The sequence below is a fragment of the Trachemys scripta genome, chromosome 9 (genome assembly GCF_013100865.1).
Source record: "Trachemys scripta elegans isolate TJP31775 chromosome 9, CAS_Tse_1.0, whole genome shotgun sequence".
Taxonomy (NCBI): domain Eukaryota; kingdom Metazoa; phylum Chordata; order Testudines; family Emydidae; genus Trachemys; species Trachemys scripta.
The window spans coordinates 89,413,787-89,438,290 of NC_048306.1; the positions used below are offsets into that span (position 1 = coordinate 89,413,787).

General features: G+C 41.6%; 1 protein-coding gene across 2 annotated transcripts in view; it reads left to right on the plus strand.

The window, feature by feature from the left end:
* The window catches only part of FNDC3B (fibronectin type III domain containing 3B), a 378,401-nt gene that overhangs the window by 272,523 nt on the left and 81,374 nt on the right, over positions 1-24,504 (plus strand). For both annotated transcript variants that reach the window (XM_034782468.1, XM_034782469.1), the window contains exons 10-14: positions 2,251-2,389; positions 3,566-3,619; positions 16,364-16,488; positions 20,614-20,788; positions 21,815-21,901. In XM_034782468.1, coding sequence (XP_034638359.1) covers positions 2,251-2,389; positions 3,566-3,619; positions 16,364-16,488; positions 20,614-20,788; positions 21,815-21,901 — 580 coding nt within the window. The remainder of the gene's footprint in view (positions 1-2,250; positions 2,390-3,565; positions 3,620-16,363; positions 16,489-20,613; positions 20,789-21,814; positions 21,902-24,504) is intronic.

The window sequence follows — 24,504 nt, forward strand, 5'->3', positions numbered from 1 at the left end:
ACCTTCAGAGGACTCCTAGACACCTGCAGTAAGAGAGAAAAGGTTATCTAGTCTCACTTTTATGTGGGGTCAGGTTACACTCTGGTACTTCTAGAAGACTCTTGGGATTGCGGTGGGCAGTGATCCTGCCTGGTGGATCCACAAAGGCAAAAGATGAAGTGAGCAGGCACCTGTGACACCCTCGAAGGTCCAGGAGAAATGAGAGAGTTACTAGCACACAGTTCACTTTTTTTCTACCTGAAGAAGGGAAAGACAAGTTGGGAGTGAGGGGATTCCTCTGGGTTGGTGTTGAAAAGGAAGCGATGCCAACTGTGGTTAGAGAAATGTCTGGGCTAATGATCATAGAAATGTAGGACTGGAGTGGCTTCAGTAGGTCACTTAGTCCAGTCCCTTGCGTTGAAGGCAGAACTAAGTAATTACTAGACTATTCCTGACAAGTTTGTCTAACCTGTTCTTAAAAATCTCCAATGATGGAGACTTCATAACCTCGCTAGGCATTGTTCCAGTTCTTAACTATCCTGACAGGAAGTTTTTCCTAATGTCCAACCTAACCCTCCCTTGCTGCAGTTTAAGGCCAGGATTCTTATCCTATCCTCAGAGGTTAAAAAGAACAATTTTTCACTCTCCTCCTTGTAATAACTTTTTATGTACTTGAAATCTGTTATGTCCCCCATCAGTCTTCTCTTCTCCAGACTAAACAAACCCAGTTTCTTCAATCTTTCCTCATAGGTCATGTTTTCTAGACCTTTGATCATTTTTGTTACTCTCCTCTGGAATCTCTTTGAAAAATTGGTATCTTTCTAAAATGTGGCGTCCACAACTGGACACAGTGCCCCAGCTCAGGCCTTATCATGAACTAGAGTGGAAAAATTACTTCTCGTGTCTTGCTTACAACACTCCTGCTAATACATCCCAGAATGATGTTTGCTTTTTTTGCAACAGTGTTACACTGTTGACTCATATTTAGTTTGTGATTCACTATAACCCCCAGATCCCTTTGTGCAACACTCCTTCCTGGGCAATCATTTACCATTTTGTATGTGTGCAACTGATTGATTGTTCCTAAGTGGAGTACTTTCCATTTGTTTTTATTCAATTTCATCCTATTTACCTCAGGCCATTTCTCCAGTTTGTTCAGATCATTTTTAATTTTAATCCTATCCTCCAAATCACTTCAACCCCTCTGAGATTGGGATCGCCCACAAACTTTATAAGTGTACTCTCTATGCCATTATATAAATCATTGATGAAGATATTGACCGGAACCGGACCCAGAACTGATCCCTGCAGGACCCTACTCGTTATGCCCTTCCAGCTTGACTGAGAACCACTGATAATTGCTATGGTCTTCCAGCCAGTTATGCACCCACCTTATAGTAGCAGCATCTTGGTTGTATTTCCCTAGTTTGTTTATGAGAAGGTCATACGAGACAGTATCAAAAGCCTTACTAAAGTCAAGATTTACCATATCTACCAGTTCCCCCCCATCCACCAGGCTTATTACTCTGTCAAAGAAAGCTATTAGGTTGGTTTAACACAATTTGTTCTTAACAAATCCATGTTGAGTGTTATTTATCACCTTATTATCTTCTAGGTGTTTGCAAATTGGTTGCTTGATTATTTGCTCTATTATCTTTCCAAGTACTGAAGTTAAGCTGATGTTCAGCTGTAGCTTGTTTGAAGGAAATTTATTTGACCACTGTATAAACTTCCTCCTCCCAAGTACACAAAACACAGCAAATCTTGAACCCAGGCTCTATGCATATTAGTCCAGGTTCTACAAACTCGACTGACAACCAGCTATATGAAGCAAACTGCACATTTCATATGGATGCTGCACTTAAATTAACACTGCTGAATGAGAGTTGAATGCTAGTTCACAGCGAATGGGTTAATAAAGTTCACCCCATGTTTCTGACCCATCTCTTGCTATTTCCGCAAGAAGATTCTAGCATAGTGGGCCAAACATTTGCAGTAGTGAAGAAAAGTAGTGGCAGAAACTTCCACCAATGGAAGGAAATGATTAGTTTGTGGAAGTAGTTAAACTAGCACTATAATACGTAACTTCTGATGTGAATTATTTTGAACATTCATACCGAATAAAATATACAAGGGAGAGCTGGGATGTGAAAAATCATGAGCATTTGGCAGTATGACTGCTTTGCTAGTAAAATGCTGTGGTTGATAAAAAGGAAAAGCTCCTTTTTTAATTGTCTGCAAATTCATAAATTCATACATGTTCATTTTCAGGGTCTATGCAGTATACAATTCAATAAAGGGATCCTGTTCAGAGCCAATTAGCTTCACCACTCACAGCTGTGCTCCAGAATGTCCTTTTCCACCCAAATCCTCACACAGGACCAAAAGTTCACTAACCTTACAATGGAAGGTAAGTAACATAAAGTGTCTGAAACCTAGAAAAACAAAGTGAAATACAGTTACCTATAATCAGCGTAACCATTTTAAATTATTTAGTGCTGTGATACTGTTGGTTTCCACTGGGGGAATTATGATGTGTTTTAAAATATTTCATTGCATTGTTTGAGATATCGTAAAATAATATTCAAAAATTATATATATTGGGGAACTGCATGTATTAAAGGCGTGGAAATAAGATTTGAAACCTTTTACCAGTTTTAAATCCAAACTTTGTTGACTAGTGATGGAATTTTGTTACCATATCATGACTGTTTGATGACCTATAATTAGGGTTGGCAGAATTCAATTTTTCTTTTTTTTATAATTTTGATGAACATTATCAATGTTTATTTTAAAACATTTTTTATTTTTATTGTTTTAAGTGTTCACAGTTGAAGGATATTGGAGGGGAAAGGGGGGAGGACCAGACAATAATTATTTAATGACAGTACATATTGAGATTCAAAAAGTGAAAACTATATAATTGTTAAAATACGAATTGTCAACATCACGTCAAAATATACAATTTAAATATCCTTAAATCAAAGTCTAATAAGTTCTCAAGCAGCCATTTTTCTTACTTTGCTGATCTGTATATTTTGATTATTTTCCATGGAAATACTTTTGTCGGTTTGTGTGTGTAGAGTGAAATCGGCGTTTGCCAACTTTTAGCAATAAAAATCTAATCCTTCAAAGCCTACCCATAATTTTGCCAATGTCAGTTCACTTCCTGGTAGACAGGTGGCACTATTGAGCGCTCTGTTGGCATTCTCAATGATTACATAGAATGTGGCGTCTGGACAGCCCTCAAACCCCGAGATCTGGTCCCTCCAGATAATGGCCAGATAATATGACCGCTTGCATTAGTGTTGCCCATGCTGCAGGTTTTTTTTTTTTTTTTTTTTAAGACATCATATTTGCAGTGTCTCAATGTAGTACCTTTCACAAACACTAAAATGACTGACTTTTAAAAATGTATTTAATTACTTTCATCCTCTTCTTATTACACACTAAAATGTTTGCCAAGCTGTTTGCAAAACAAGAGCTCTGGTTTCATTTTAAAATGTAGCCATTTGGCTGGGGGAAGGAAATATGTTTGTAAACTTCTTTCCAAGATCTCATTTTTGTTGGTTTGTTTTGTTTATAGGCACCCATTGACAACGGTTCAAAAATCACCAGCTACCTGTTAGAGTGGGATGAGGTAAGTGATAACTAGTTACAGAAATATTAAAAAATGAAATGACTTCCTGATTTGATGGATGTGCTGGGTAAAGAAAAAGAATCAAACTCTGGAGAACCAAACCATAGGAAAATGAACTCCTGATGGCATTCAATAGAGAGGAAAGATAGGGAAGTTGGTTTTCCATACGTGTTCTTATGTATAGCATTTTGATTTTGCACCTTATACATTCATTTATTTCCTGATCAGGTGTTTGGTGCAATTAGTTTATTAATTAATTAATTTATTTACAATACAGTAGTGTCTAGGAGCCCCCGTCATGGACCAGGACCGCGCTCTGCTAGGCGATGTTCAGACACACACAAAAAATACAGTCCCTGCCCCAAAGAGCTTAGGATCTGATCCTGCAGTCCTTTCTCATAGAAAATTCCTATTGACTTCAAATTAATAGTCATTTATATAGTGGCCACACTATTGGTTGCTTTACAGAGACTATAAAAAAAGATGAGGTCTGTGCCCCAAAGAGCTTACATTCTAAGTAGACAATATATCCTTGGGGCAGCGGGAAGTGAAAAAAGTAGGTGATGGAGCAGAATTGTTGAACATGCCTCTTGGTTTCTTCCATTATGCCAGTACTATTTTGGCACCACTTTTCCAAGGGGAGGTCTAGAGAATATAATCTTCATGGAAGAAGTGTGTATTGAAAGGAGACTTTACGGACATGAAGACAGAATCATAGTGGGGTCACAGAGGGGCTTCCAGGCTTGGGACCAGCATGAAATAAGGTGCCAAAATCAGGAATGGGCGATCTGGAAGGAGGTGTTTAGTTATGCTGTGTGAAACACATCTACCTGCCTTATATAAGGATATTATTTTGTGAGCAGTCTTCAACTGCTGTGCTACTGACATATTCCCAGATCATTATACTACGTCTGACATCTGGAAGCACACACTGTGCAAACATTCATTCTATGCAGTATCACAGCAAGTGTCCTTGCATGAAGAGAAACCCACTGAACTAAAGAAATTAAACAATAGCTGCAGAATGGCTTGCTGCCCACAGTGCACAATGTAAGGAAAGGTTAGAGACCGTTTAAAAAAAAAAAAAAAGGGCAAGCTGGAGAAGAGTTCAGTGGGGGGAAAAAGTCCTTTCATTTATTATTCTCATCTATTACTTGTTCAGCATCATACACAAATTCATGCACCATAACCCAGGGAAGGCAAAGCAGAAAACGAAACTGAGAATAAAGCAGAAAACGAGTCAGGAGAACCAAAAAGATCTAGGCCAGGATAATCAAAGACATAAGTCCTGCAAGACATCATACCTTCTGCAACCAGATCCAAATACTACCGTCCTTTCTCATGCAAAATTCCTCTTCATTTCAATGGGAGCATATCACCAAACCAGGGTGAGGTGTGAAAATATGGGATATTTCTAAAATGCAAAAAGAGAATGAAAGAGAGCGGAAACCGATAGCATACCAATAATAGAATGTGAATACCTGGTTGGGGTGTAAATTTCTATCATCTGCCTTAGGCCTGATCCAGAAAACAATGGAAACATTCTCACTGTTACAGAGCTCTTAAATAACAACATAGAAAGGGTTTTAACCAAGAATAATAATAATACTTCGCATTTAAATAGCATTTTTATCTTTTAAAGAGGTGTAATACTACTACTCTTCTGCAGACGTGTACGTTAAGATACAGAGAGTCTCAAGTAACTTGCCCCAGGCAACACTGTTTCAGCTGAGCTTTGGTCTAGCTACTAGATAACATTTCTTCCCTAGTAATAACATTGAAGTTGGATCCATGAGTGGATCCTCAGCCAGTGAAGATGAGAGAGAATAATGGACACAGTAAGTTGGCATGCCTCATAATGGTTTGACATGACTCTGAGTGGATTAAAATATAGAGCTGCTGGAAGTGGGGAGCAAACAAGATGGCTGTTGCAGTACTGTAGTTGTCAGATAGCAATGCATACACGGAAGTATTTTGGTAGAAAAAAACAGTATTAGCAGACAGAAATGGACGGCTGAATTGATGTGTGACCTGAAAGTAAATTATGGTCCAAAGTACAGGAGGTGATGTGCAAGAGGACAGTTGTCTCTGCAGGATCTTGTTTTTCCATCTGAAAGAAATATATTCCGGAAGGCAAGGCATTGACTCCTTCGTTTGATATTTCACTGATGTCTCTGTATACTTACGTTCATATTTCACTACACAAGTTATGGCATCCAGGTACATAGCAGAGTGCACACTCAGTATTCTATACCCTCTCACATAGTTACGCCAAATGCATGTTGGGGAAAGCACAGACTTTCTGTTACAATGCTGTACTGTATCTCAGTGAAATCAAGACACAAATAAATAGAGGAAGAGGAGAAGACTTGCCAGGAAACAGCAAAGGCTTAGCCAGATCTCAGCTAGAGCAATATTCATTAGCTACAGGGCACAGAATAAAATATAAACACAGGAAAATCAGTGATGAGAAGGAAATTAAATTGTGTCTGTAAAGCAGAAGGAACTTTGCATGAATGGAGAATGAGAAATCTACCATTCTCAGGGTGGCTTTCTAATTGTATTTATTTGATAATCTGCCTTCAAAATTTTACGCCCCTTCATAATGAGGGATGGCGTGAGAGTTCCCTGTGAAAAGCCCTCTGAACATGGGAACTGCAATACAGATTATCAGACCTACTTCTAGAAGAGTAAAGCCTCACGCTATAGAAACAAAATTGGCATTGTGAGAACCAGAGAGCAATAAAACTGATCAAGGGAAGGCACAGGGCCAAAAGTCATGCAAACTGGCACATTCCCCCTGGAAAAAGCATGGGACTGCCACAGAACCACCTCTGAACAAAGCATGCAATCTATTCACACTAGTGATGGTTTTTTTAGCAGCCTATTATCACTTCATAGCAGCAACCAGTAACAGGTGCTATCATTCTGTGGTATGTTTCAAACCTTGGGGTGTGTCTAATGTTAAACTCTGGCTGAAGCAAAACCTTATTGTTTTACAGGCTGTCTTCGGTTAGATTGTGAGCATTTAAAATGCTTCCAGGAATGCAGATAGCACCATTTTCAACTTTAAAAATAAACTGTTGCTGCAGGAGGGATATAATACTGGCCAGTCAGGGGACTAGGCAGTACCCTAAAATGCAGCAAGAGGACTGCACTTTAAATCCATTGATGTGCACAGTCACTGAAACTTCCAGGCTTGTGTTTATTTAAAGATTTCAGCTGGTCTCATTAGCACTTCATCAGGACATAGCACACAAACAGTGCATTCTGCTGGACTACAGAACTGCCCTGGTATGGGGTGTCCATACCACATTCCCAAGGCTTTTCTGAAGTGACTCAAGTAGCTATCCAAAGAACATTCAGTCAGATTTTCTTGTCTCCCAAAAAGAGCAGATCATTACATCTACTGTGCATTATCATTTTATTTTCTCAGTAGGACAGAGAATAAATGTGGCAGTTACTATCCAGAAGGCCCAATCGTGCAGCCTAATGCTTCACATAAGTGGGTGATTTGGGACTATGATCCAGCTTGGATTCTGAACAGTTTTTATCTGTACCAGGCACATGACAGTGGTACCTGAGAGCCTGCGTAAGAGAGATAGGGTCAATATTCTCTTCTAAAACTGTTTCTTCTCAAGGGAAACAGGTTTTATTAGATGAAGAGACTTGAATTGACCTAGAGGGGTATGTTTTTTATTATCTGGTTTCCTGCATCTTCTTGTGGGGATTTCCAAAATCCTCACTAACCCTTTGGGATCACCAGTTTTAGATCACAGCACAAATAAATTGGCATTTGTTACTTTAGTGGAATTGCAGATATTGCTTTCTTGCTGGAAAGGTGGTGAGACTCACTGAGTTGTGCTCTCAGGTAATGAAGTCAAGGGATGGCCCATCCTATTCATATAGCAGGAGCGTTATTACTTTCCTCAATATTTCTATATGCCAGTTTTATCCTGCTTTCTTCTTCTTTTCCCCAAATGAGGGATTTGAAGGATTTCCTCAGCTGCAGGGTCTGCTACCAATATGACAAGAAGAAACTGAAGACTAAGAACATCAACACAACACAACAACACTGCAATCCATATTAGGAATTTTTTTTTCTTTTTTCCTATTTGGATTAGGCTGGCTTTAATGTTTGTTGGTTTGCTTGTTTGTTTAGTAGAATTTGAAAATTGTAAAGAATGACAAAGATTAGAGTGGCACCTTTATTTTCTTTTTCCTACTGAGCTCCTAGACCCATAAAGGTTTCAGAATTTGACTAGTAAAAATGGTTTCCCTAAAATAGCTGAAGGTTTAATAGTGACTGGTCTGTAACAATAAAATCTGTGCATCTTACGAAGTACTGCTCCAACTTAATGCTTACTGCTATATACCCAGGCCTGCTTAATAGATCCTCTCCTTTGAGAGGATCAGAACTGGGCCCTCTTTTCAACTCTTTTGGAATTCAGATGGGATTCCAGAGAACTTCTGAACTCTAGCTGGGCTCCCTGTGATATGGGGTCAGCTATAATAAGCATGGCAGTGAACTAGCCATTCGTGAAAACTCCTCCTTATGGCTCAGATTTTCCTTTATCCCCTTTTTGAACAGACACTGACTAAACCAGGGGTGGGCAAACTACGGCCCACCAGCCGTTTTAATCCCGCTGGGGATCGGGGTCTGGGGCTTGCCCTGGTCTGGCGCTCTAGCCAGGGAGCAGGGTTGGTGGCTGCTCCGCGCAGCTCCCAGAAGTAGCGGCATGTCCCCCCTCTGACTCTGACATGTAGGGACAGCCAGGGGGCTCCAGTCCACACACTGCTCCCACCCCAAGCACTGGCCCCACAGCTCCCATTGGCTGGGAACCACAGCCAATGGGAGCTGCAGGGGAGGCACCTGCAGATGGGGCAGCATGCAGCAGAGCCGCCTGGCCGCGCCTCCGCGTAGGAGCCCGAGTGGGGACATGCCGTGCTTCCAGGAGCCACTTGAGATAAACGCTGCCCAGAGCCTGTACCCCTCCCCTGCACCCCTGCCCCAGTCCTGATTCCCCCTCCCACCCTCTAAACCTCTTGGTCCCAGCCCAGAGTACTGTGACGGGTTTGATCACAGAAACCCCCTTGGGAGCTGCCAACTGATGTACCAAGACTACTTCTGCCCACGTCCCCCAACAGCTGTAGGCTTGACTGAAAGCAGCTTACAGAAGTGTTCTTAGCTTTAACACTCAGATGCCCATCTCCCAGTGGGGTCTAAACCCAAATAAATCCATTTTACCCTGTATAACACTTATACAGGGTAAACTCATAAATTGTTCGCCCTCTATAACACTGATAGATATGCACAGCTGTTTTGCCCCTCTCCCTCTCCCCCCAGTATTAATACATACTCTGGGTTAATTAGCAAGTAAAAAGTGATTTTATTAAATACAGAAAGTAGGATTTAAGTGATTCCAAGTAGTAACAGATAGAACAAAGTGAATTATCAAGTAAAATGAAATAAAACACACAAATCTAAGCCTAATACAGTAATACAACCGAATACAGATAAAAATCTCACCAGTAAACTTCTTTTTACAGACTAGTCTCCTTCTAGTCTGGGTCCAGCAATCACTCACCCCCCTGTGGTTATTGCCCTTTGTTCCAGTTTCTTTCAGATATCCTTGGGGTGGAGAAGGCTCTCTTTTTAGCCAGGTGAAGACCAATGGAGGGGTCTCCCAAAGGCTTAAATAGACTTTCTCTTGTGGGTGGAGACCCCGTTCTCTCTCCTATGCAAAGTCGATGGAGTTCTGGAGTCACCTGGGCAAGTCACATGTCCATGCATGACTCACAATTTTTACAGGCAGAAGCCATTGCCCACATGGTATTTTGTATGTCTCCAGGATGACTTCTTATGTGGATTGGAGCATTCCAAGATGCATTGTTCCTCAAGTGCTTCTTGATTGGCCGCTTAACTTTGCGAATTCCTTTCTAAAGAAGCTGACCAAATGCCTTACAAAGCTTATATAGAAATCAAGCAAGTATACAGCCAATATTCATAACTTCAAGTACAAAAATGATATATGTGTACAAATAGAATGAATAGATTCAGTAAACCATAACCTTGACAGAGATATGTTACATGGCACATGTAGCATAAAACACACTCCAGTTATATCATATTCCCATAAAGCATTATGGGATACATCGTCACAAGTACCTTCCTGCACCCCAAACCCCTCATCCCCAGAGCCTGCACCCCCAGCTGGAGCCCTCACCCTCAGCCTCCCCCATGCCCCAACCCCCCTGCCCCAGCTCTGATCTCCCTTCCGCCCTCCGAACCCCTTGATCCAAGTCCGGAGCAGCCTCTTACACCCGAAACCCCTCATCCCCAGAGCCTGCACCCCCAGCTGGAGCCCTCACCCAACCCCCCTGAACCCCACCGCCCCAGCCTGGAATCCCCTCCCACACCTTGAACTCCTCATTTCTGGACCCATCCTGGAGCCTGCACCCCCAGTCAGAGCCCTCACCCTCTCCCAAACCCCAACCCCAATTTCATGAGCATTCATGGCCCGCCATACAATTTCCATACCCAGATGTGGCCCTCGGGCCAAAAAGTTTGCCCACCCCTGGACTAAACCTATGTTAAACGATGATTGGGCTGAGATTAATAATATAGGAGACAAAGGCATTCCTGTTTGTTTTGTTTTGTTTTGTTTGTTTTTTAATAAAAAGTCCTTTCCAATATAGATGGACAAAAACTTTTAATTTCCTTCTGGAATCCACTCAGCTGGTTGCAGTTACTCTCTATTATAATTAATTTGCAACTTCTACCAGACTGGTGGAGCTGCATTGTTCCAGTTTCATGGAGCAGGCCCTGACTCACTGCAGCAGATACTTGCCATTGGAAAGATCAGGAGTGGAATTGAGCATTTTGGAATTTAGGACTGGAGAAGGAAGCAGTAGTGAGCATGTCACAGGCTGCTGTCCATGTCTTTCCTCCCTCTGTGCTATGTGTTTGAGGAAATGATGAGGTGTGTTGAAAGCAATTTATGAAACTTTATAAGATTAAAACTTGGAAGCTGAATATTTGAAGGATAAAGAGAGGGGTTCTGGGAAGATTGTACAACTCTTGGGCAGCAGCCAGTGCCAGCTTGTCCGTTCTTCTCCAAAATTATGCCAGCATTAAACCTTTCATAAATCTCAAAAAAGGACTATTTCCAGGCTATTAATGCCAGGATCATTAGAAATATCAGCCAGCCTCTCCAATTAGTGCCAATAGAATCTGAAATACCAGCCAGTCTGAGTAATTGGAAATACCAATGAATGCGGACTAGGTCAGCATAATGTGCAATACCAGCTCTGCCAGCAAATGTATACATTAACAGATTTATATTATTATAAAGTTGAACATTGTCATCTACTGTATGCTGAGGGCTTTTTGGGGTGGGGAAGTTAGGGAACAGATTGCAAAATTGCAAAGATTTGACCAAACTTTATGAAAGTTATAGTTGCATGATATAGGGGGGAGGGATAGTTCAGTGGTTTGAGCATTGGCCTGCTAAACCCAGGGTTGTGAGTTCAATCCTTGAGGGGGCCACTTAAAAATCTGGAGCAAAATCAGTACTTGGACCTGCTAGTGAAGGCAGGGGGCTGGACTCAATGACCTTTCAAGGTCCTTTCCAGTTCTAGGAGATAGGACATCTCCATTAATTTAAAAATATGCTGGAATTCTTTGGAGATGGCCCTTGGCTCCTAATTCAGAAATTAGCATTTATACTGCTTTGTCAGAACCTCCCAGGACTGCTTCATTTTCAGCTAGGACTCCCCTTATTGTATGCCTTAATCAATCCACTCATCATTTGCTCACTCCAATCCACAAGAGGGTTTTTTGGTGAGGGGAGCAAAAGGCAGTATTTTCATTCAGGTCTGCATTTGTCTGCCAGATAAATAGTCAATAATCAAAGAAAAATGATCAAATAAACTTGAGGTTCAAACAAAAAAGAGGAACAAAAACCACTGCTGCAAACGCATCAAACGTAATAGAATCAGGACAGTTTTTAAAGGGTTGTAGAAAAAAATCATAATTAAAATCATCTGAGTCTGAAGAAGAGTGTTTCTTAAAAAGAAGAAAGACCTTCTCTGAATAACCCTGCACTTTCTAACTTGCACTTTTTTAATATAGTGGGTGTGGTGCATAGATTTTGTATATCCTAGATATTGAGACATGCTTCCCCTGAACTGCGAAGCGTCACCTACCATGCTTTCTCCAGGATGTTTTCTGTCCAATAGCTGTGTTTGTCAAAGGATTTAATGTGATTCTAGCTTATCAGTATCTTTTAAATAAGCATCAGTTTAGATAAGAGTCACTGAATCCTAAAGTGTTTTCCCCATAATTTAGCTGAGCTGTGTAGCAGAATTACAACCAGGGCAGCTGGGGAACATCTAAATAGATTGTGCACTAAACTGAGTTCTTGAGAAAATGGTATCATATGGATAAAAGTAAGATAGGGCTATTTGTCAATGTGTTGAATATCCCTCATGTGACTCCAAGTTCTGTGCATCACAGGAGGTCTGCGTGATTGTTCTGAGCTTTTGTACACACACTTTCTAGATGTGCTACACTCTCCTTGGGGCGTTCTCAGGAACTTGAAGTTCAGAGTTGTGACATAGGCCCTTTCATGTGCTTCCGTAGCTGTGACAAAACAGAGCCTGATTTTTCCAGTGCACTGCACTGTGTATACTCATTCACATATGTGCCGGATGAGTGCAAAGTGCTACCAGTTCAAAATAGAAGCGTTTGACTGCCACGTTGTGCAGGAGCAAGGAATGGAGAATTGGGTCCACTATTTTTGCTATGGAAATGCAGTCACCTAGATTTGACACTAAAAACATATGAAAGATTCTCCTGGAATCATCCTTCTGTGATTATGCCAATTTGAGGTCTGCTAACATCTTTCTGGGAATAAACTGGTTGCATTTAACGTATTGTGCAAGGTTAATATGTGCAGCCATTTCATTTCTTTCAGGTGACTACAGTATGTTAATGATCCTTGCAGGATCAGTGCCAATTACGCTGAGGTAGTTTGGTTCAATAGTTACAGAAGTGTTAGAATCCTTGGAAAGGACACTTTGATGCTAACAAAATTACAGGCCCCACTGCCTTCAGGGAAAGATCCTGGCCCTTCTTCCACAACTGCAGAGACCTCTAGACATAGGGTATGTCTACACTGGCAAGTTTCTGCACCACAAGTTATACCACTTTTATTAAAATGCTGGAATTAAACCACGGTTGCGTGTCCGCACTGTGCTGCTTGTGACGCTGGAGCACATCCACATTAGCAAAGACAGCAGTGCATTGTGGTAGCTATCCCACTGTACAACTGGCTGCAGGATGCTTTGGGAAAGGTTTGCAATGCCTCATGGTGCAGGCACAGCATCACATGATGCAGGTTTCCCAATCCCATTGTTCCATGGGCATCCCACTACATTGCCAGCTGCTTTTCAACTGAAGGGGGAGGGGGAGAGTGTGTCACAGGGAGTGTGTGTGTGTTTATGGAGGGGGGAAGAGAGTGTTACAGCATGCTGTCTTGTAAGTTTGGACACCAACAGGAAGCAACCTGTCCTGGGGCACGGACAAACCCCGACATCAGCCCCCGCCTCCCTTCTTGGGCTTTCTGCACAGCAATCACACACACACACACCCCTCTGTGTTCAACAGCACAAGCATTCCACATCAATGGTTTTGAGTCCCAGAGTAGTTCAGCACAGGGCGCAAAGGCTGTCAGAAAAGGTGCTTTGAAAGGGGAGGGGCGCATGTCTCCAGGGCAGCCAAATTCAAAACAAGCGGTCCCTTGAGGCATTATGGGACAGCTCCGGAGGCCAGTTACAGTGCAGAAAGCAATCAAGTGTCTTCGCTGTAGCCTCTGAGCCTTACGACTCTCGTCGAGGTAGTTTTATTGCAGCGCTGCAACTGAGCAGTTTCTGCGCACAAAGTGGCTTGGCAGTGTGTACACATCTGCAGTTTGAGTGCAAAAAGCTGCTTTACTACGCAGAATCTTGACAGTGTAGACAAGACCATAATTAATCTGTTGGAATTTCATTGTGTGGGGGAGGGAGGCACAATTTGGGGAACTCTATGTATGACTCACCAGTGTACCAGAGACTTAAGCTCCACCAATACACTGATGTGAGCACCCTGCATGGACTACACTCCAATGACTGACAAAAAGAACGAGGAGTACTTGTGGCACCTTAGAGACTAACACATTTATTTGAGCATAAGCTTTCGTAAACAGCCCACCTTAATCAATTAGTCTCATTAGAGTTGGTATGGCAACACCCATTTTTTCATGTTCTCTGTGTGTGTATATATCTATATCTATATATATCTTCCTACTGTATTTTCCACTGTGTGCATCTAATAAATTTGTTAGTCTCTAATTTGTAGTCTCTCCTGGAGACATACAAGATACCATGTGGGCAATGGCTTCTGCCTGTAAAAAATGTGAGTCATGCATGGACATGTGACTTGCTTGGTACCTGGGGAAGAAATTTCGTTTCCGGTCCTTTCCGTCTCTTGTGCTTTTTTCTCCAGTCTAAAGAAAAAGAGTGAAATTCTCCCCTGTGCAGAGGGGCCAGCACAGGATTTATTCACCACTTAGGTGTCATTGAAACCCTCAAACTAGGATTAAGTGGTGCAACCTGTATGGCACTTGGAGGGAGGGGAGCACAGGTTGCAGGAAGGAAGAGTTTTGAGGAAGCACCGGGAGGTCAGTCTGTTTGCAGGTGGCTTGCATGCTTGATGCAGTTGCAGCATGTCTGTAAATAGTTCTATTTAATAAAAAGCCAGTTTAGTTTTCGAAATATGGCGGCCTCTCATGTTATTACCCAGCATTCAGTACATGAAACACACAGGTCTTGTATTGGCCCTCTGCACAGTGTGAATTTTACCCAGATAGAAGACAAAGTTAAAAAGGCCCAGAGAAGGGTGACAAAGATAACTAGCTGTATAGTGGGACTTCCACATTTGCAGAGATTACAGAGACTAGGATTACGTTTGCTTGTGGGTCAATTTTAGGGCAATAGCATGACTATTCCCTCCCTGGAAGAGGGGACTGTGCTCTGCTCTCATGTCCTGTTGCTTCAGAACATTATTCTCAATGAATTTTACATTAATATTTCGTAGACTGAAGAGCTAAAAGCCCTCTCAAAGGTACTGCACTACAGACCAATCACATTACTTGAGGTTAAGCAGTCTCTTTTTCAGGTCCACTTTAATTTCAGAACCTAAATGATTTCCAAGAAGATTGTTACCAGATGTGCAAACAAAGTTGCTTACAACAGGAAAGTCCAGAATATCGAGGAAATATATTTGTGTAAAGCTGAGCTCAGTTCTTTCACTGAATGAAATATTTAAGAGTGGGATTGGATTGGGAATTATTCATTAAAAAGGGGATGGGGGAGGGAAGGGCTTCTGGAAACCATAGACTCAATTCTTAGTTGCACTCAGTTTACTCTTGATGCAGCTGAGAGAAGATGCGGGGTGGGGGGGGAAGGTGTCTCTTATGCCCCATTGCTGTTCCTCCAAACCTAGGTAGGTCGGGGCCTGAAATGACTTAGAGCAGCTTCAAAGGTGCTCTAAATTATGCCTCCAGCAGCTGAGTATGCTGTCTGCCCTGCATCACCTCCCCCATCCCTAATAAACACCCTTCCTATCTGTGGCATGCCACTTATTCTAAAGGGAACTGGCTATATCAGCTTTCCACCACCCAAATATTCCTCTCTGATGAAAGAAGCCTTAGCTGCCCCTTTAGGGCGGCAGTAAAGAGTGCTTTGTGCTGCTGAGCCAAACGTTGGACCCCTGCTGTTCTCTGTAGACCATTGCTGGTATGTTGCACCTTCTAGACCATGAGGAGTGAGAGCCCCCTTGTGGGGGAAAAATTAGGAGCTAGAATGGGGATTAAAATTGTAGTTCAGGTCAGAAGATAGCATGTACAACAGGGGTCGGCAACCTTTCAGAAGTGGTGTGCCGAGTCTTCATTTATTCAGTGTAATTTAAGGTTTTGCATGCCAATAATACATTTTAACGTTTTTAGAAGGCCTCTTTCTATAAGTCTATAATATATAACTAAACTATTGTTGTATGTAAAGTAAATAAGGTTTTTAAAATGTTTAAGAAGCTTCATTTAAAATTAAATTAAAATGCAGAGCCCCCCGGACCAGTGGCCAGGACCCAGGCAGTGTGAGTGCCACTGAAAATCAGCTTGCATGCCACCTTTGGCAGGCGTGCCATAGGTTGACTACCCCTGATCTACAAGGACTAGTAGCTGCAGGCTCTGTGTAGTTTTTTGGCCAAGCTGAGAGGTGGCACTGACTTGTGGGAAAATCTCATCTTTAATTGGGTTTGTACTCATACAGATTTTGATTCATAAATAGGATAAATTGAAGAGTTAATGAAGTAGGTGGATTCGCTATAAGTGATGCTACAGAACTGGAAGAACTGTGTCATGAGAGTAAGATTGAAGCCCTATGGGCAATCTGATTACAGACTGAATACGACACACACTAGAAACCTATTTAAAATGAAGCTGCCATGGCTTAAATTGTTTAGACCTCTTTAATATTGCTGGTGCTAATTTATGCAAAAGTGTTTAACATTAAAAGTCTAATGTCAATAATTGGTCATTTTAGTAACTAAGAAAGTAAGCAATAAAATGATCAATAAAATATGTCTGGATTTATTTCATTAGGTATGTTAAGAGAGGAAACAATAATGCCTCATTTTCTTTCTAGGGAAAAAGAAACAATGGTTTCAGAGAATGTTACTTCGGAAGCCAAAAGCATTGCAAATTGACTAAGCTTTGTCCAGCTGTGGGCTACACCTTCAGATTAGCAGCTCAGAATGACATAGGCACTAGGTAAGTTATTTCTTATCAATGTTATCTCTGCCATGGCAAAGGCATTCAGAAGGCTTAACTCTAAATGACAGTATCTGTACTGAGAGGCTGCTAGATTTTTTCCCTTTGGGCTCTCTATTAAATGGCTGAAGTTTTATTGCTCTACAAATAGTGCTCTTAGAATAGATCCTCTGAGAACTTTCACTCACCTCACAGGGAACTGACTTGAAGTTTTCAGAATGATGAAATGGATCTAAGAGGATGGTCCCCTTTGGAGGTGTTAAATGATGTTTTGTGGCCTGTTTCTAATACCAAAAGAACACACATCTGTTATGTAAAGTTCCCACTAGGGATCTTGGGGAACCAAAAAAAAAAACAAGCCTGTAGAAGTTGTTACAGATTTTGAAAAAAATAATCCTGCTTTTTTTTTTTTAAGTGATGTTCCTTTATCTTCTTTCAGCACTACAGCAAAGTTTGTACTCACTTCCTCCTTTGGCAAGCCTTAGGTGGCTCAGCCAGCAGGAGAGTAAAACAAATGAAATAGCAGATAGGGGCAAGAGTGGGCTAACACTGCTCAAGGGGGTTTTAGCAAGGTGTGGGTCCTGATTCTCCATTCCCTTGCACCTAGAGTTATGTTCAGGCCAGTGGAAATTGGTGGGAATCGGTGGGAGCTCTGGCTAATGGGTTTTGCAAGATCAGGGTGCTGCTAGAAACCACTGGACAGAAGATGTTACAACAGCTAGAGCGCCAGAGTATACACATTAGTTTCCCTGTGTGGGGATTTTAGCTGGCGCAGAGTTTGCCCGCATACAAACTCATTGGAGGAAGGGGGACATACACTGAAGAAGCTAAAATAATTTTTGAAACTTACAAAAATATGTATTTTTAAAATTATTAGTCCCTTTTCATTGTTTCGTGACTTGGAATGTTTAGCTGAGGAGGGAAATAAAAGAATGAAGTAAAAAGTACAGATACCCAGAGAGATACATATGTGTTTTTCTGAGGGGAAATTCTGCCATTTTAAAAGTCCTGAAAATGCAGTTCCTAGCCATATATGGTTTAATAAAGCAACTCTGTTAATGTCTGTCTTCTTCCTCTAGATATCATTGGCCTTTATTTCTCAAGAGTTTGCACATGGATTCCCTTATCCACATACCCCGAGAGATCATCTTTCTCTGTGAAACACCGTCTCTCTTGTCAGCAGAGGTGTAATATAAATGAGAGGGGACTGCTGACAGAGCATTGTCTGTGAAGGGTCCTTAGTTTTGGAACATGTCCTCCCCATCCCTGGTTTGCCAAATCCCAGTTTTGTTAATCTTCTGGACATGTTCCAAACCCCAATTTTTCTCACATTATTGAGGTGGGAGTGAGCTGAGGGTTGGGGTAGTTATATTCATGGTCAGTCCTTTCATATTATAACTCTCTTAGGCCTTGGCTACACTGGCAATGCACAGCGCTGCACTTGCTGCGCTCAGGGGTGTGAAAAAACACACACACACACACCCCGAGCGCAGCGAGTGCAGCGCTGTAAAGTGCCAGTGTAATCAGCGCCTGCAGCGCTGCACGCTATTCCCCCTCAGCAGCGCTGTGAATCCGCGAGTGTAGCCAAGGCCTTAGTGGAGAAGCTCTAATGCCTTCATACTCTAGAATAAGGACTTGAAAATTAGCAGGGAGAGTGCTAGGGTCAGAGAATTGCCATTTGCTGTCCCAGTGAAAATCCACCAAAATTTGACTGGTAGTTGTCTAAAAGTAGCTATTTGCACTTACTCAATAGGGGTTTGTTAGAGGCTAATTGCAAAATACTCCAAACATTCCATCTCCATTGAGCATGTTCTACCCCCACAGAACTCTGTTCCACCCTTGAGAGCCTACTGAGCATGCTCTGTTCTGGGGCTAAGCAGAACTATTCCTCCAGTTGCTCTTTAGCATGAGCCTGCTGTGGACCTGAGAGCAGATAGACGGTCTCTCCCATGCTCTAACTGATCCCCCTGCTGGAACCCAGGTAGTATAGAGGAAAAGGAAGCAACCTGACTCAGGGATTATCTTTACATACAGGGCTACAGCAGCACAGCTGTAGCGCTTTAATGACAACACTCCTAAGCCAACAGGAGAGCTTCTCCCGTCGGTGTCGTTAATCCCCCTCCCCAAGAGGTGGCAGCTATGTTGATGGGAGAAGCTCTCCTGTCGATGTGGCACTGTGTATATGGGGGGTTAAGTCAATATAACTGCATCACTCTGGAGGTGTAGATTTTTCACACCCCTGAGCAATGTAGTTATACCGATACAGGTCTGCAGCGTAGACCTCGGTGAGGAACGGAAGGGGTTGGAGAGGAACAGGCTAGCAGAGGACAGACCCACGGAACAGAAGCTGGTGGGGTCAAGAGCAGAAGGGGAGTGGGACGAGAGCAGAGAAAAATAGAAGCTGGAGGGACAGGAACACAAGCAGGGCCGGCTCCAGGATTTTGGCCGCCCCAAGCAGCCAAAAAAAAAAAAAAAAGCCGCGATCGCGATCTGCGGCGGCAATTCGGCGGGAGGCCCTTTGCTCCCAGTGGTAGTGAGGGACCGTCCGCCGAATTGCCGCCGAATACCTGGACGTGACGCCCCTCTCCGGAGCAGCCGCCCCAAGCACCTGCTTGCCAGGCTGGTGCCTGGAGCCGGCCCTGAACACAAGGGGACAGATTTGTCAAGGATATATGAGAGGGGACAGGAGCAGAAGGGTCTGTATTTACTAGAACATACTTCCCTCCAGACCAGGAATGGAATCCGCATTTCCTAAGTACTAACATTCCTCTGTTCTCAGCAAATATCTCTGAAAGCTACTCGCCCAGTGTGTTTCTCATCCTCTTCTAATGGCTGGCCCACACCGAAGTTAACAGACTTCTACTACTCACAGTTACTCTATTAGCTCAAGTGGCAGAGGTCTGCTTTAAATCAAAAGGTTCAAACGCTGCTAAGGAACCATGTCAATATGGCACCGCATAAAGAAATTTCTGATTTTTTTTTTCCCATTTGCTTTACACACAAAAATAGAAAACCTTAAGATTGCAATATCAAGCACACAAAAGTTAGGAAATGCTAGAGTTAAGGTTGCCTGGGCATGTGCCTTATGAGACCGTCTTTAATTACGCGATCTCACACTGTATTTTCCACACAATGCCTGCCTTAGTCAATGCACAGGATGGACCATATCCTGGGGATGAATCAGGGTTCTGTAGTGAATGAGGCTTTTGTCTGCAGGATCACTGCCTCATTTTTTGCAGAAGTTCGAAGATGTGTAGCAAATTCAGCATAGGGAAGCGGGAAGAGAACCCTGGTCTCATGATTAAGGCAGTTAAATGTTGTTCTGGAGAATTGGATTCTCTCTCTGCCTTTTGCCAGAGAGTTTCTATGTGATGCTAAGTAAGTCATTTAAACCAGAATTTCACAGGTGGCTAATAATTGTGTGTTCCTGATTTTCTGTGACCCTAGATTGAGTCACCTGGGACCAGACTTGTGGAAGTGCTGAGCAACTCCAACTGAAGTACATTGGAGCTGTTCTTTGAACCCAAAATCAATGGACACTTTTAGCTTTATTCATTCTTGTGCTTCAGTTCCCATTTTTAAAATGGGGTTAATAATACCTTCCTACCTCACAGGGGAGATAAATTAATTTGTTTTTGAAGCACTCTGATGGTGATGAGATCCATAAAAATATCCGTGAGGAAGTTAATAATTCACTGTTTGGTATGGGGTTTGGATGGAGTGCAGTAAGTAAGGCATAGGGGCAACACACTGGACAATGAGGAGAAAACAAATATTGACTAACTGCTCACTCAGAGAGCACCATCCTTCCTGTGTGCACTGAATGAGACAGAGGTCCTGTAGAAATAAATGAATGCAAACATGTCCTTAAAGATTGTGCTATAATGCATATGGACAAGGGGTCTGAATTAAGGTTGCCACAGGCATTCTTAATTCTGGCACTCCCTAACTTTTGAGTGCTTGATTTGCAATCTGAATGTCTTTTTACTGTAATATTTTTGTATGCGCTTATAGATAGTTTATATGCCTATATATTCTAACAATATATTTCTATACCAATATATGCAAACAATGCAGTTTGGAAAAAAAAATTGTGATATCTTCTTCCTCTCTGTTCCTGTACAGCGGGTACAGCCAGGAAGTGGTGTGCTATACATCAGGTAATATTCCTCAGACCCCTTCTGCACCAAGATTGGTTCGAGCAGGCGTCACGTGGATCACATTGCAGTGGAATAAGGCAGAAGGATGTACACCAGAAGAAGTGATTTCTTACACCCTGGAAATTCAGGAGGAAGATAATGTAAGTTCTGTGTTAGTAGTATTATAAAGTGGATAGCATGGATCAAATTCTCTTCCCACTTGTATAGGTGCAACCCCATCGAAGAGACTATGCCCTGTATTATTGAGAACATTTCTGTTCTGATATTTACATAGTTACTGTACAAGATCTCACTGAAGTCTCCTCAAATGAAGGATGAGTTTAGTAGAATGCTTTGTATTTTAAAAAAAAAAAAAAAAAGGCCAGTGTCTGAATTTAGGGGATATTTCCTGGGGTGCATCACCAAAATGAAAAGCTCCTCTTTTTCTTTCAACCTTTCTTTATCCAAATAAATTCTGTGTTCCCAGTCTGTTTGAAAAAACGGCTTTCTGTTACATTGGTGACTCACTATAAACAGTTTATCATTGAGTAAGGGTATGATCCTGAAAAGATCTGAGCCCTCCTGTGAAGTGCTAAATGCCTTCAACTCTGATTGTAGTCAGGTGGAGATAGGGGGCACTCCACATCTCGCGGAGTGCTCAACATTTTGCAAGATTGAGCTGTATGACTTACCTGGCTGTTTACGCCTGAGTCACACGCTAAGATGACAACGTTCTGCTTCGCACCAGAACGGAGACCTCGTAGACTTAGCAAAGTCAGGTACAAGTCTGTAATGCAGAGTCGTGCAGAATCCCACTCAGAAAGCCACAAGGAAAAAGTCATAGGATTTGGAGTAATTCATCCTTAAAACAATTCAGTCTGCCACATTCTGCCTACATCTATGTACGATACTTGCTTTCTGGAATAGACCGTCACTTGCGTTTCTGTTAAACTGTTAACTAAATTGCTTTCTTACGTTATAGAAAAATGGCACATGATTCAGCTCAATTAGTCACTCCACCTTTTTAGAAAATAATTACCATGACAATGGTAGATTACAGAAAATGAGAAACTTTTGGAATCAATACTGACACGATGAATCGTAGCTGTGTTGTATGATACAAATGTCATCTATACATACTGATGATAATATATAGAAACTTGGTTTGTTCTTGATTAAAATTTTAGGATAGCGTGTTTCACCCAAAGTACACTGGAGAAGAGCTAACCTGTACTGTGAAAAATCTCAGAAGAAGCACACAATACAAATTTAGGGTAAGTTTGTTTGTTTCTTTCCTTTTTCTGTTGCAGCACATTTTGAAAAGATCTGCACGACGAGAACCCCATAACACTGAAAAACTGAGCTATCAAACACACATCCTTCCTCTGATTAAAACCTGATAGGTGTGGAAAAAATCTCTCCTCCTTTGACAGGCCTCTTTTCCAATGATGATAATGTTCTAGTTAAAATGTTTTACATCAAAACATGTTAATTTCTTAGACTTTTTGAGGAGGATACAGTCCTTTGTTCCACAGAGTGTAATCGTGAAGGGCTTGCCCTGTAGATTTCACTCTGTGCACATGGAGGAGGTGCTAGGTTAAGGGCTTGTGCAGCAGGGTGCTGCTGGAAGGCATCCTGGGAGGACAAGGTGTCAACATGTAACAGCATGACTTAGGGCTCCAGTGGTCCTTGTGGTGTAACTCCCTCAGGTGGCCAGTCTGCACTGGTTACAGAAACTGGGACAGAGAAACACTGTTCTTGGAAAACAGATGAAACATTGAAACAGGCCCTGAAAACAGGGACATTCCCAGCACTCAGGGAGACAGGTTCACCCAACATATGGCAAATGAAACTTTCCCATCTATTACATGTGAATTTCTGATTGTCAAGCAAGTTTATATTTAATGTCCTATGTTTTCTTCTTCTAGTGATAGCGTTAGCTAAGATACATTTTTATAACTCATAAAAATCTATCTTTTAACTTATAACAAAATTCAGAAGTCTGTCTCATTAATACAGAACTTTGAAGATGTCAAGCACAATACAGGTGCTGAGTGTTATTTACTAATAAAAATGCCCAAGATTACTATGTCTGATTTTATGCAAGAGGAGTGCTAAATATCTGCTTGCTAACATAACAGTCCAGGCTGTCAGGCCTTTGAAAAGCCCATGCCTGTAAATTTATCATTTCTCCACAAGGTGGCATCACTCCATGCACTTTTTATTGCAAGTACTACATATTGTGTGGAAAGAGGCCTCTAAAGTTCATATTCACTGGGCTTCCAGCACATAACCATTATTTTACAGAGTAAATATCTGAAAACAGCTTTGTTTAATTTTTGTATGAATATTGTAAACTCAAGAGGGTAAAATTTCTTTCATCTCAAGAACATGCACTACGTCAGTGGGTCAAAGATGAAGCTATTTTGCCTAAGAACCTTTGGTGAAGGATCTAGTCAAAGGCTTTCTGAAAGTCTAAGTACACTATATCCACTGGATCACCCTTGTCCACATATTTGTTGACCCCCTCAAAGAATTCTAATAAATTGGTGAGGCATGATTTCCCTTTACAAAAGCCATGTTGACTCTTCCCCAACAAATTGTGTTCATCTGTGTGTCTCATAATTCTGTTCTTTACTGTTGTTTCAACCAATTTGCCTGGTCCTTAAGTTAGGCTTACTGGCCTGTAATTGCCAGGATCACCTCTGGACCCTTTTTTAAAAATTGGCGTCACATTAGCTATCCTCCAGTCATCTGGTACAGAAGCTGATTTAAATGATAGGTTACACATCACAGTTAGTAGTTCTGCAATTTCGCATCTGAGTTCCATCAGAACTCTTGGCTAAATACCATCTGGTCCTGGGAACTTATTACTGTTTAATTTATCAATTTGTTTCAAAATGTCCTCTCATGGTACCTCAACTTCCTCAGATTTGTCACCTAAAAAGAATGGCTCAGGTTTGGGAATCTCCCTCACATCCTCTGCAATGAAGACGAATGCAAAGAATCATTTAGTTTCTCCGCTATGGCCTTATCGTCCTTGAGTGCTCCTTTAGTACCTCTGTCATCCAGCAGCCCCACTGATTGTTTAGCAGTCTTCCTGCTTCTGATGTACTTAAAAAAAATGTTGCTGTTAGTTTTTGCATCTTTGGCTAGTTGCTCTTCAAATACTTTTTTGGTCTGCCTAATTGTACTTTTATACTCGACTTTCCAGAGTTTATACTCCTTTCTATTTTTCTCGGTAGCATTTGACTTCCAGTTTTTAAAGGATGCCTTTTTGCCTCTAGCTGCCTGTTTTACTCGGTTATTTAGCAGTGATGGCCCCTTTTTGGTCTTCTTACTATGTTTTTTAATTTGGGGTATACATTTAGTTTGAGGCTCTCTGGTGTTTTTAAATAGTTTCCATGTAGCTTGAAGCATTTCACTTTTGGAACTGCACCTTTTAATTTCCAGTAACTAGCTTCCTCATTTTTGTGTAGTTCCCCTTTCTGAAGTTAAATGCTGTTGTGATGGGCTTCTTTGGTGTTTTCCTCCCCACAAGACTGTTAAATTGTATTATATTATGGTCACTACAGTAACTCTTCACTTAACGTTGTAGTTATATTCCTGAAAAATGCTACTTTAAACAAAACAATGTTAAGTGAATCTAATTTCCCCATAAGAATTAATGTAAATGGGGGAGTTAGGTTCCAGGGAATTTTTTTTCGCCAGACAAAAGACTATATTTTATATATACATATATACACACATACACACACAGTCTAAGTTTTAAACAAACAATTTAATACTGTACACAGAAGTGATGATTGTGAAACTTGGTTGAGGTGATGAAGTCAGAGAGTGGGATATTTCCCAGGGAATGCCTTACTGATAAATG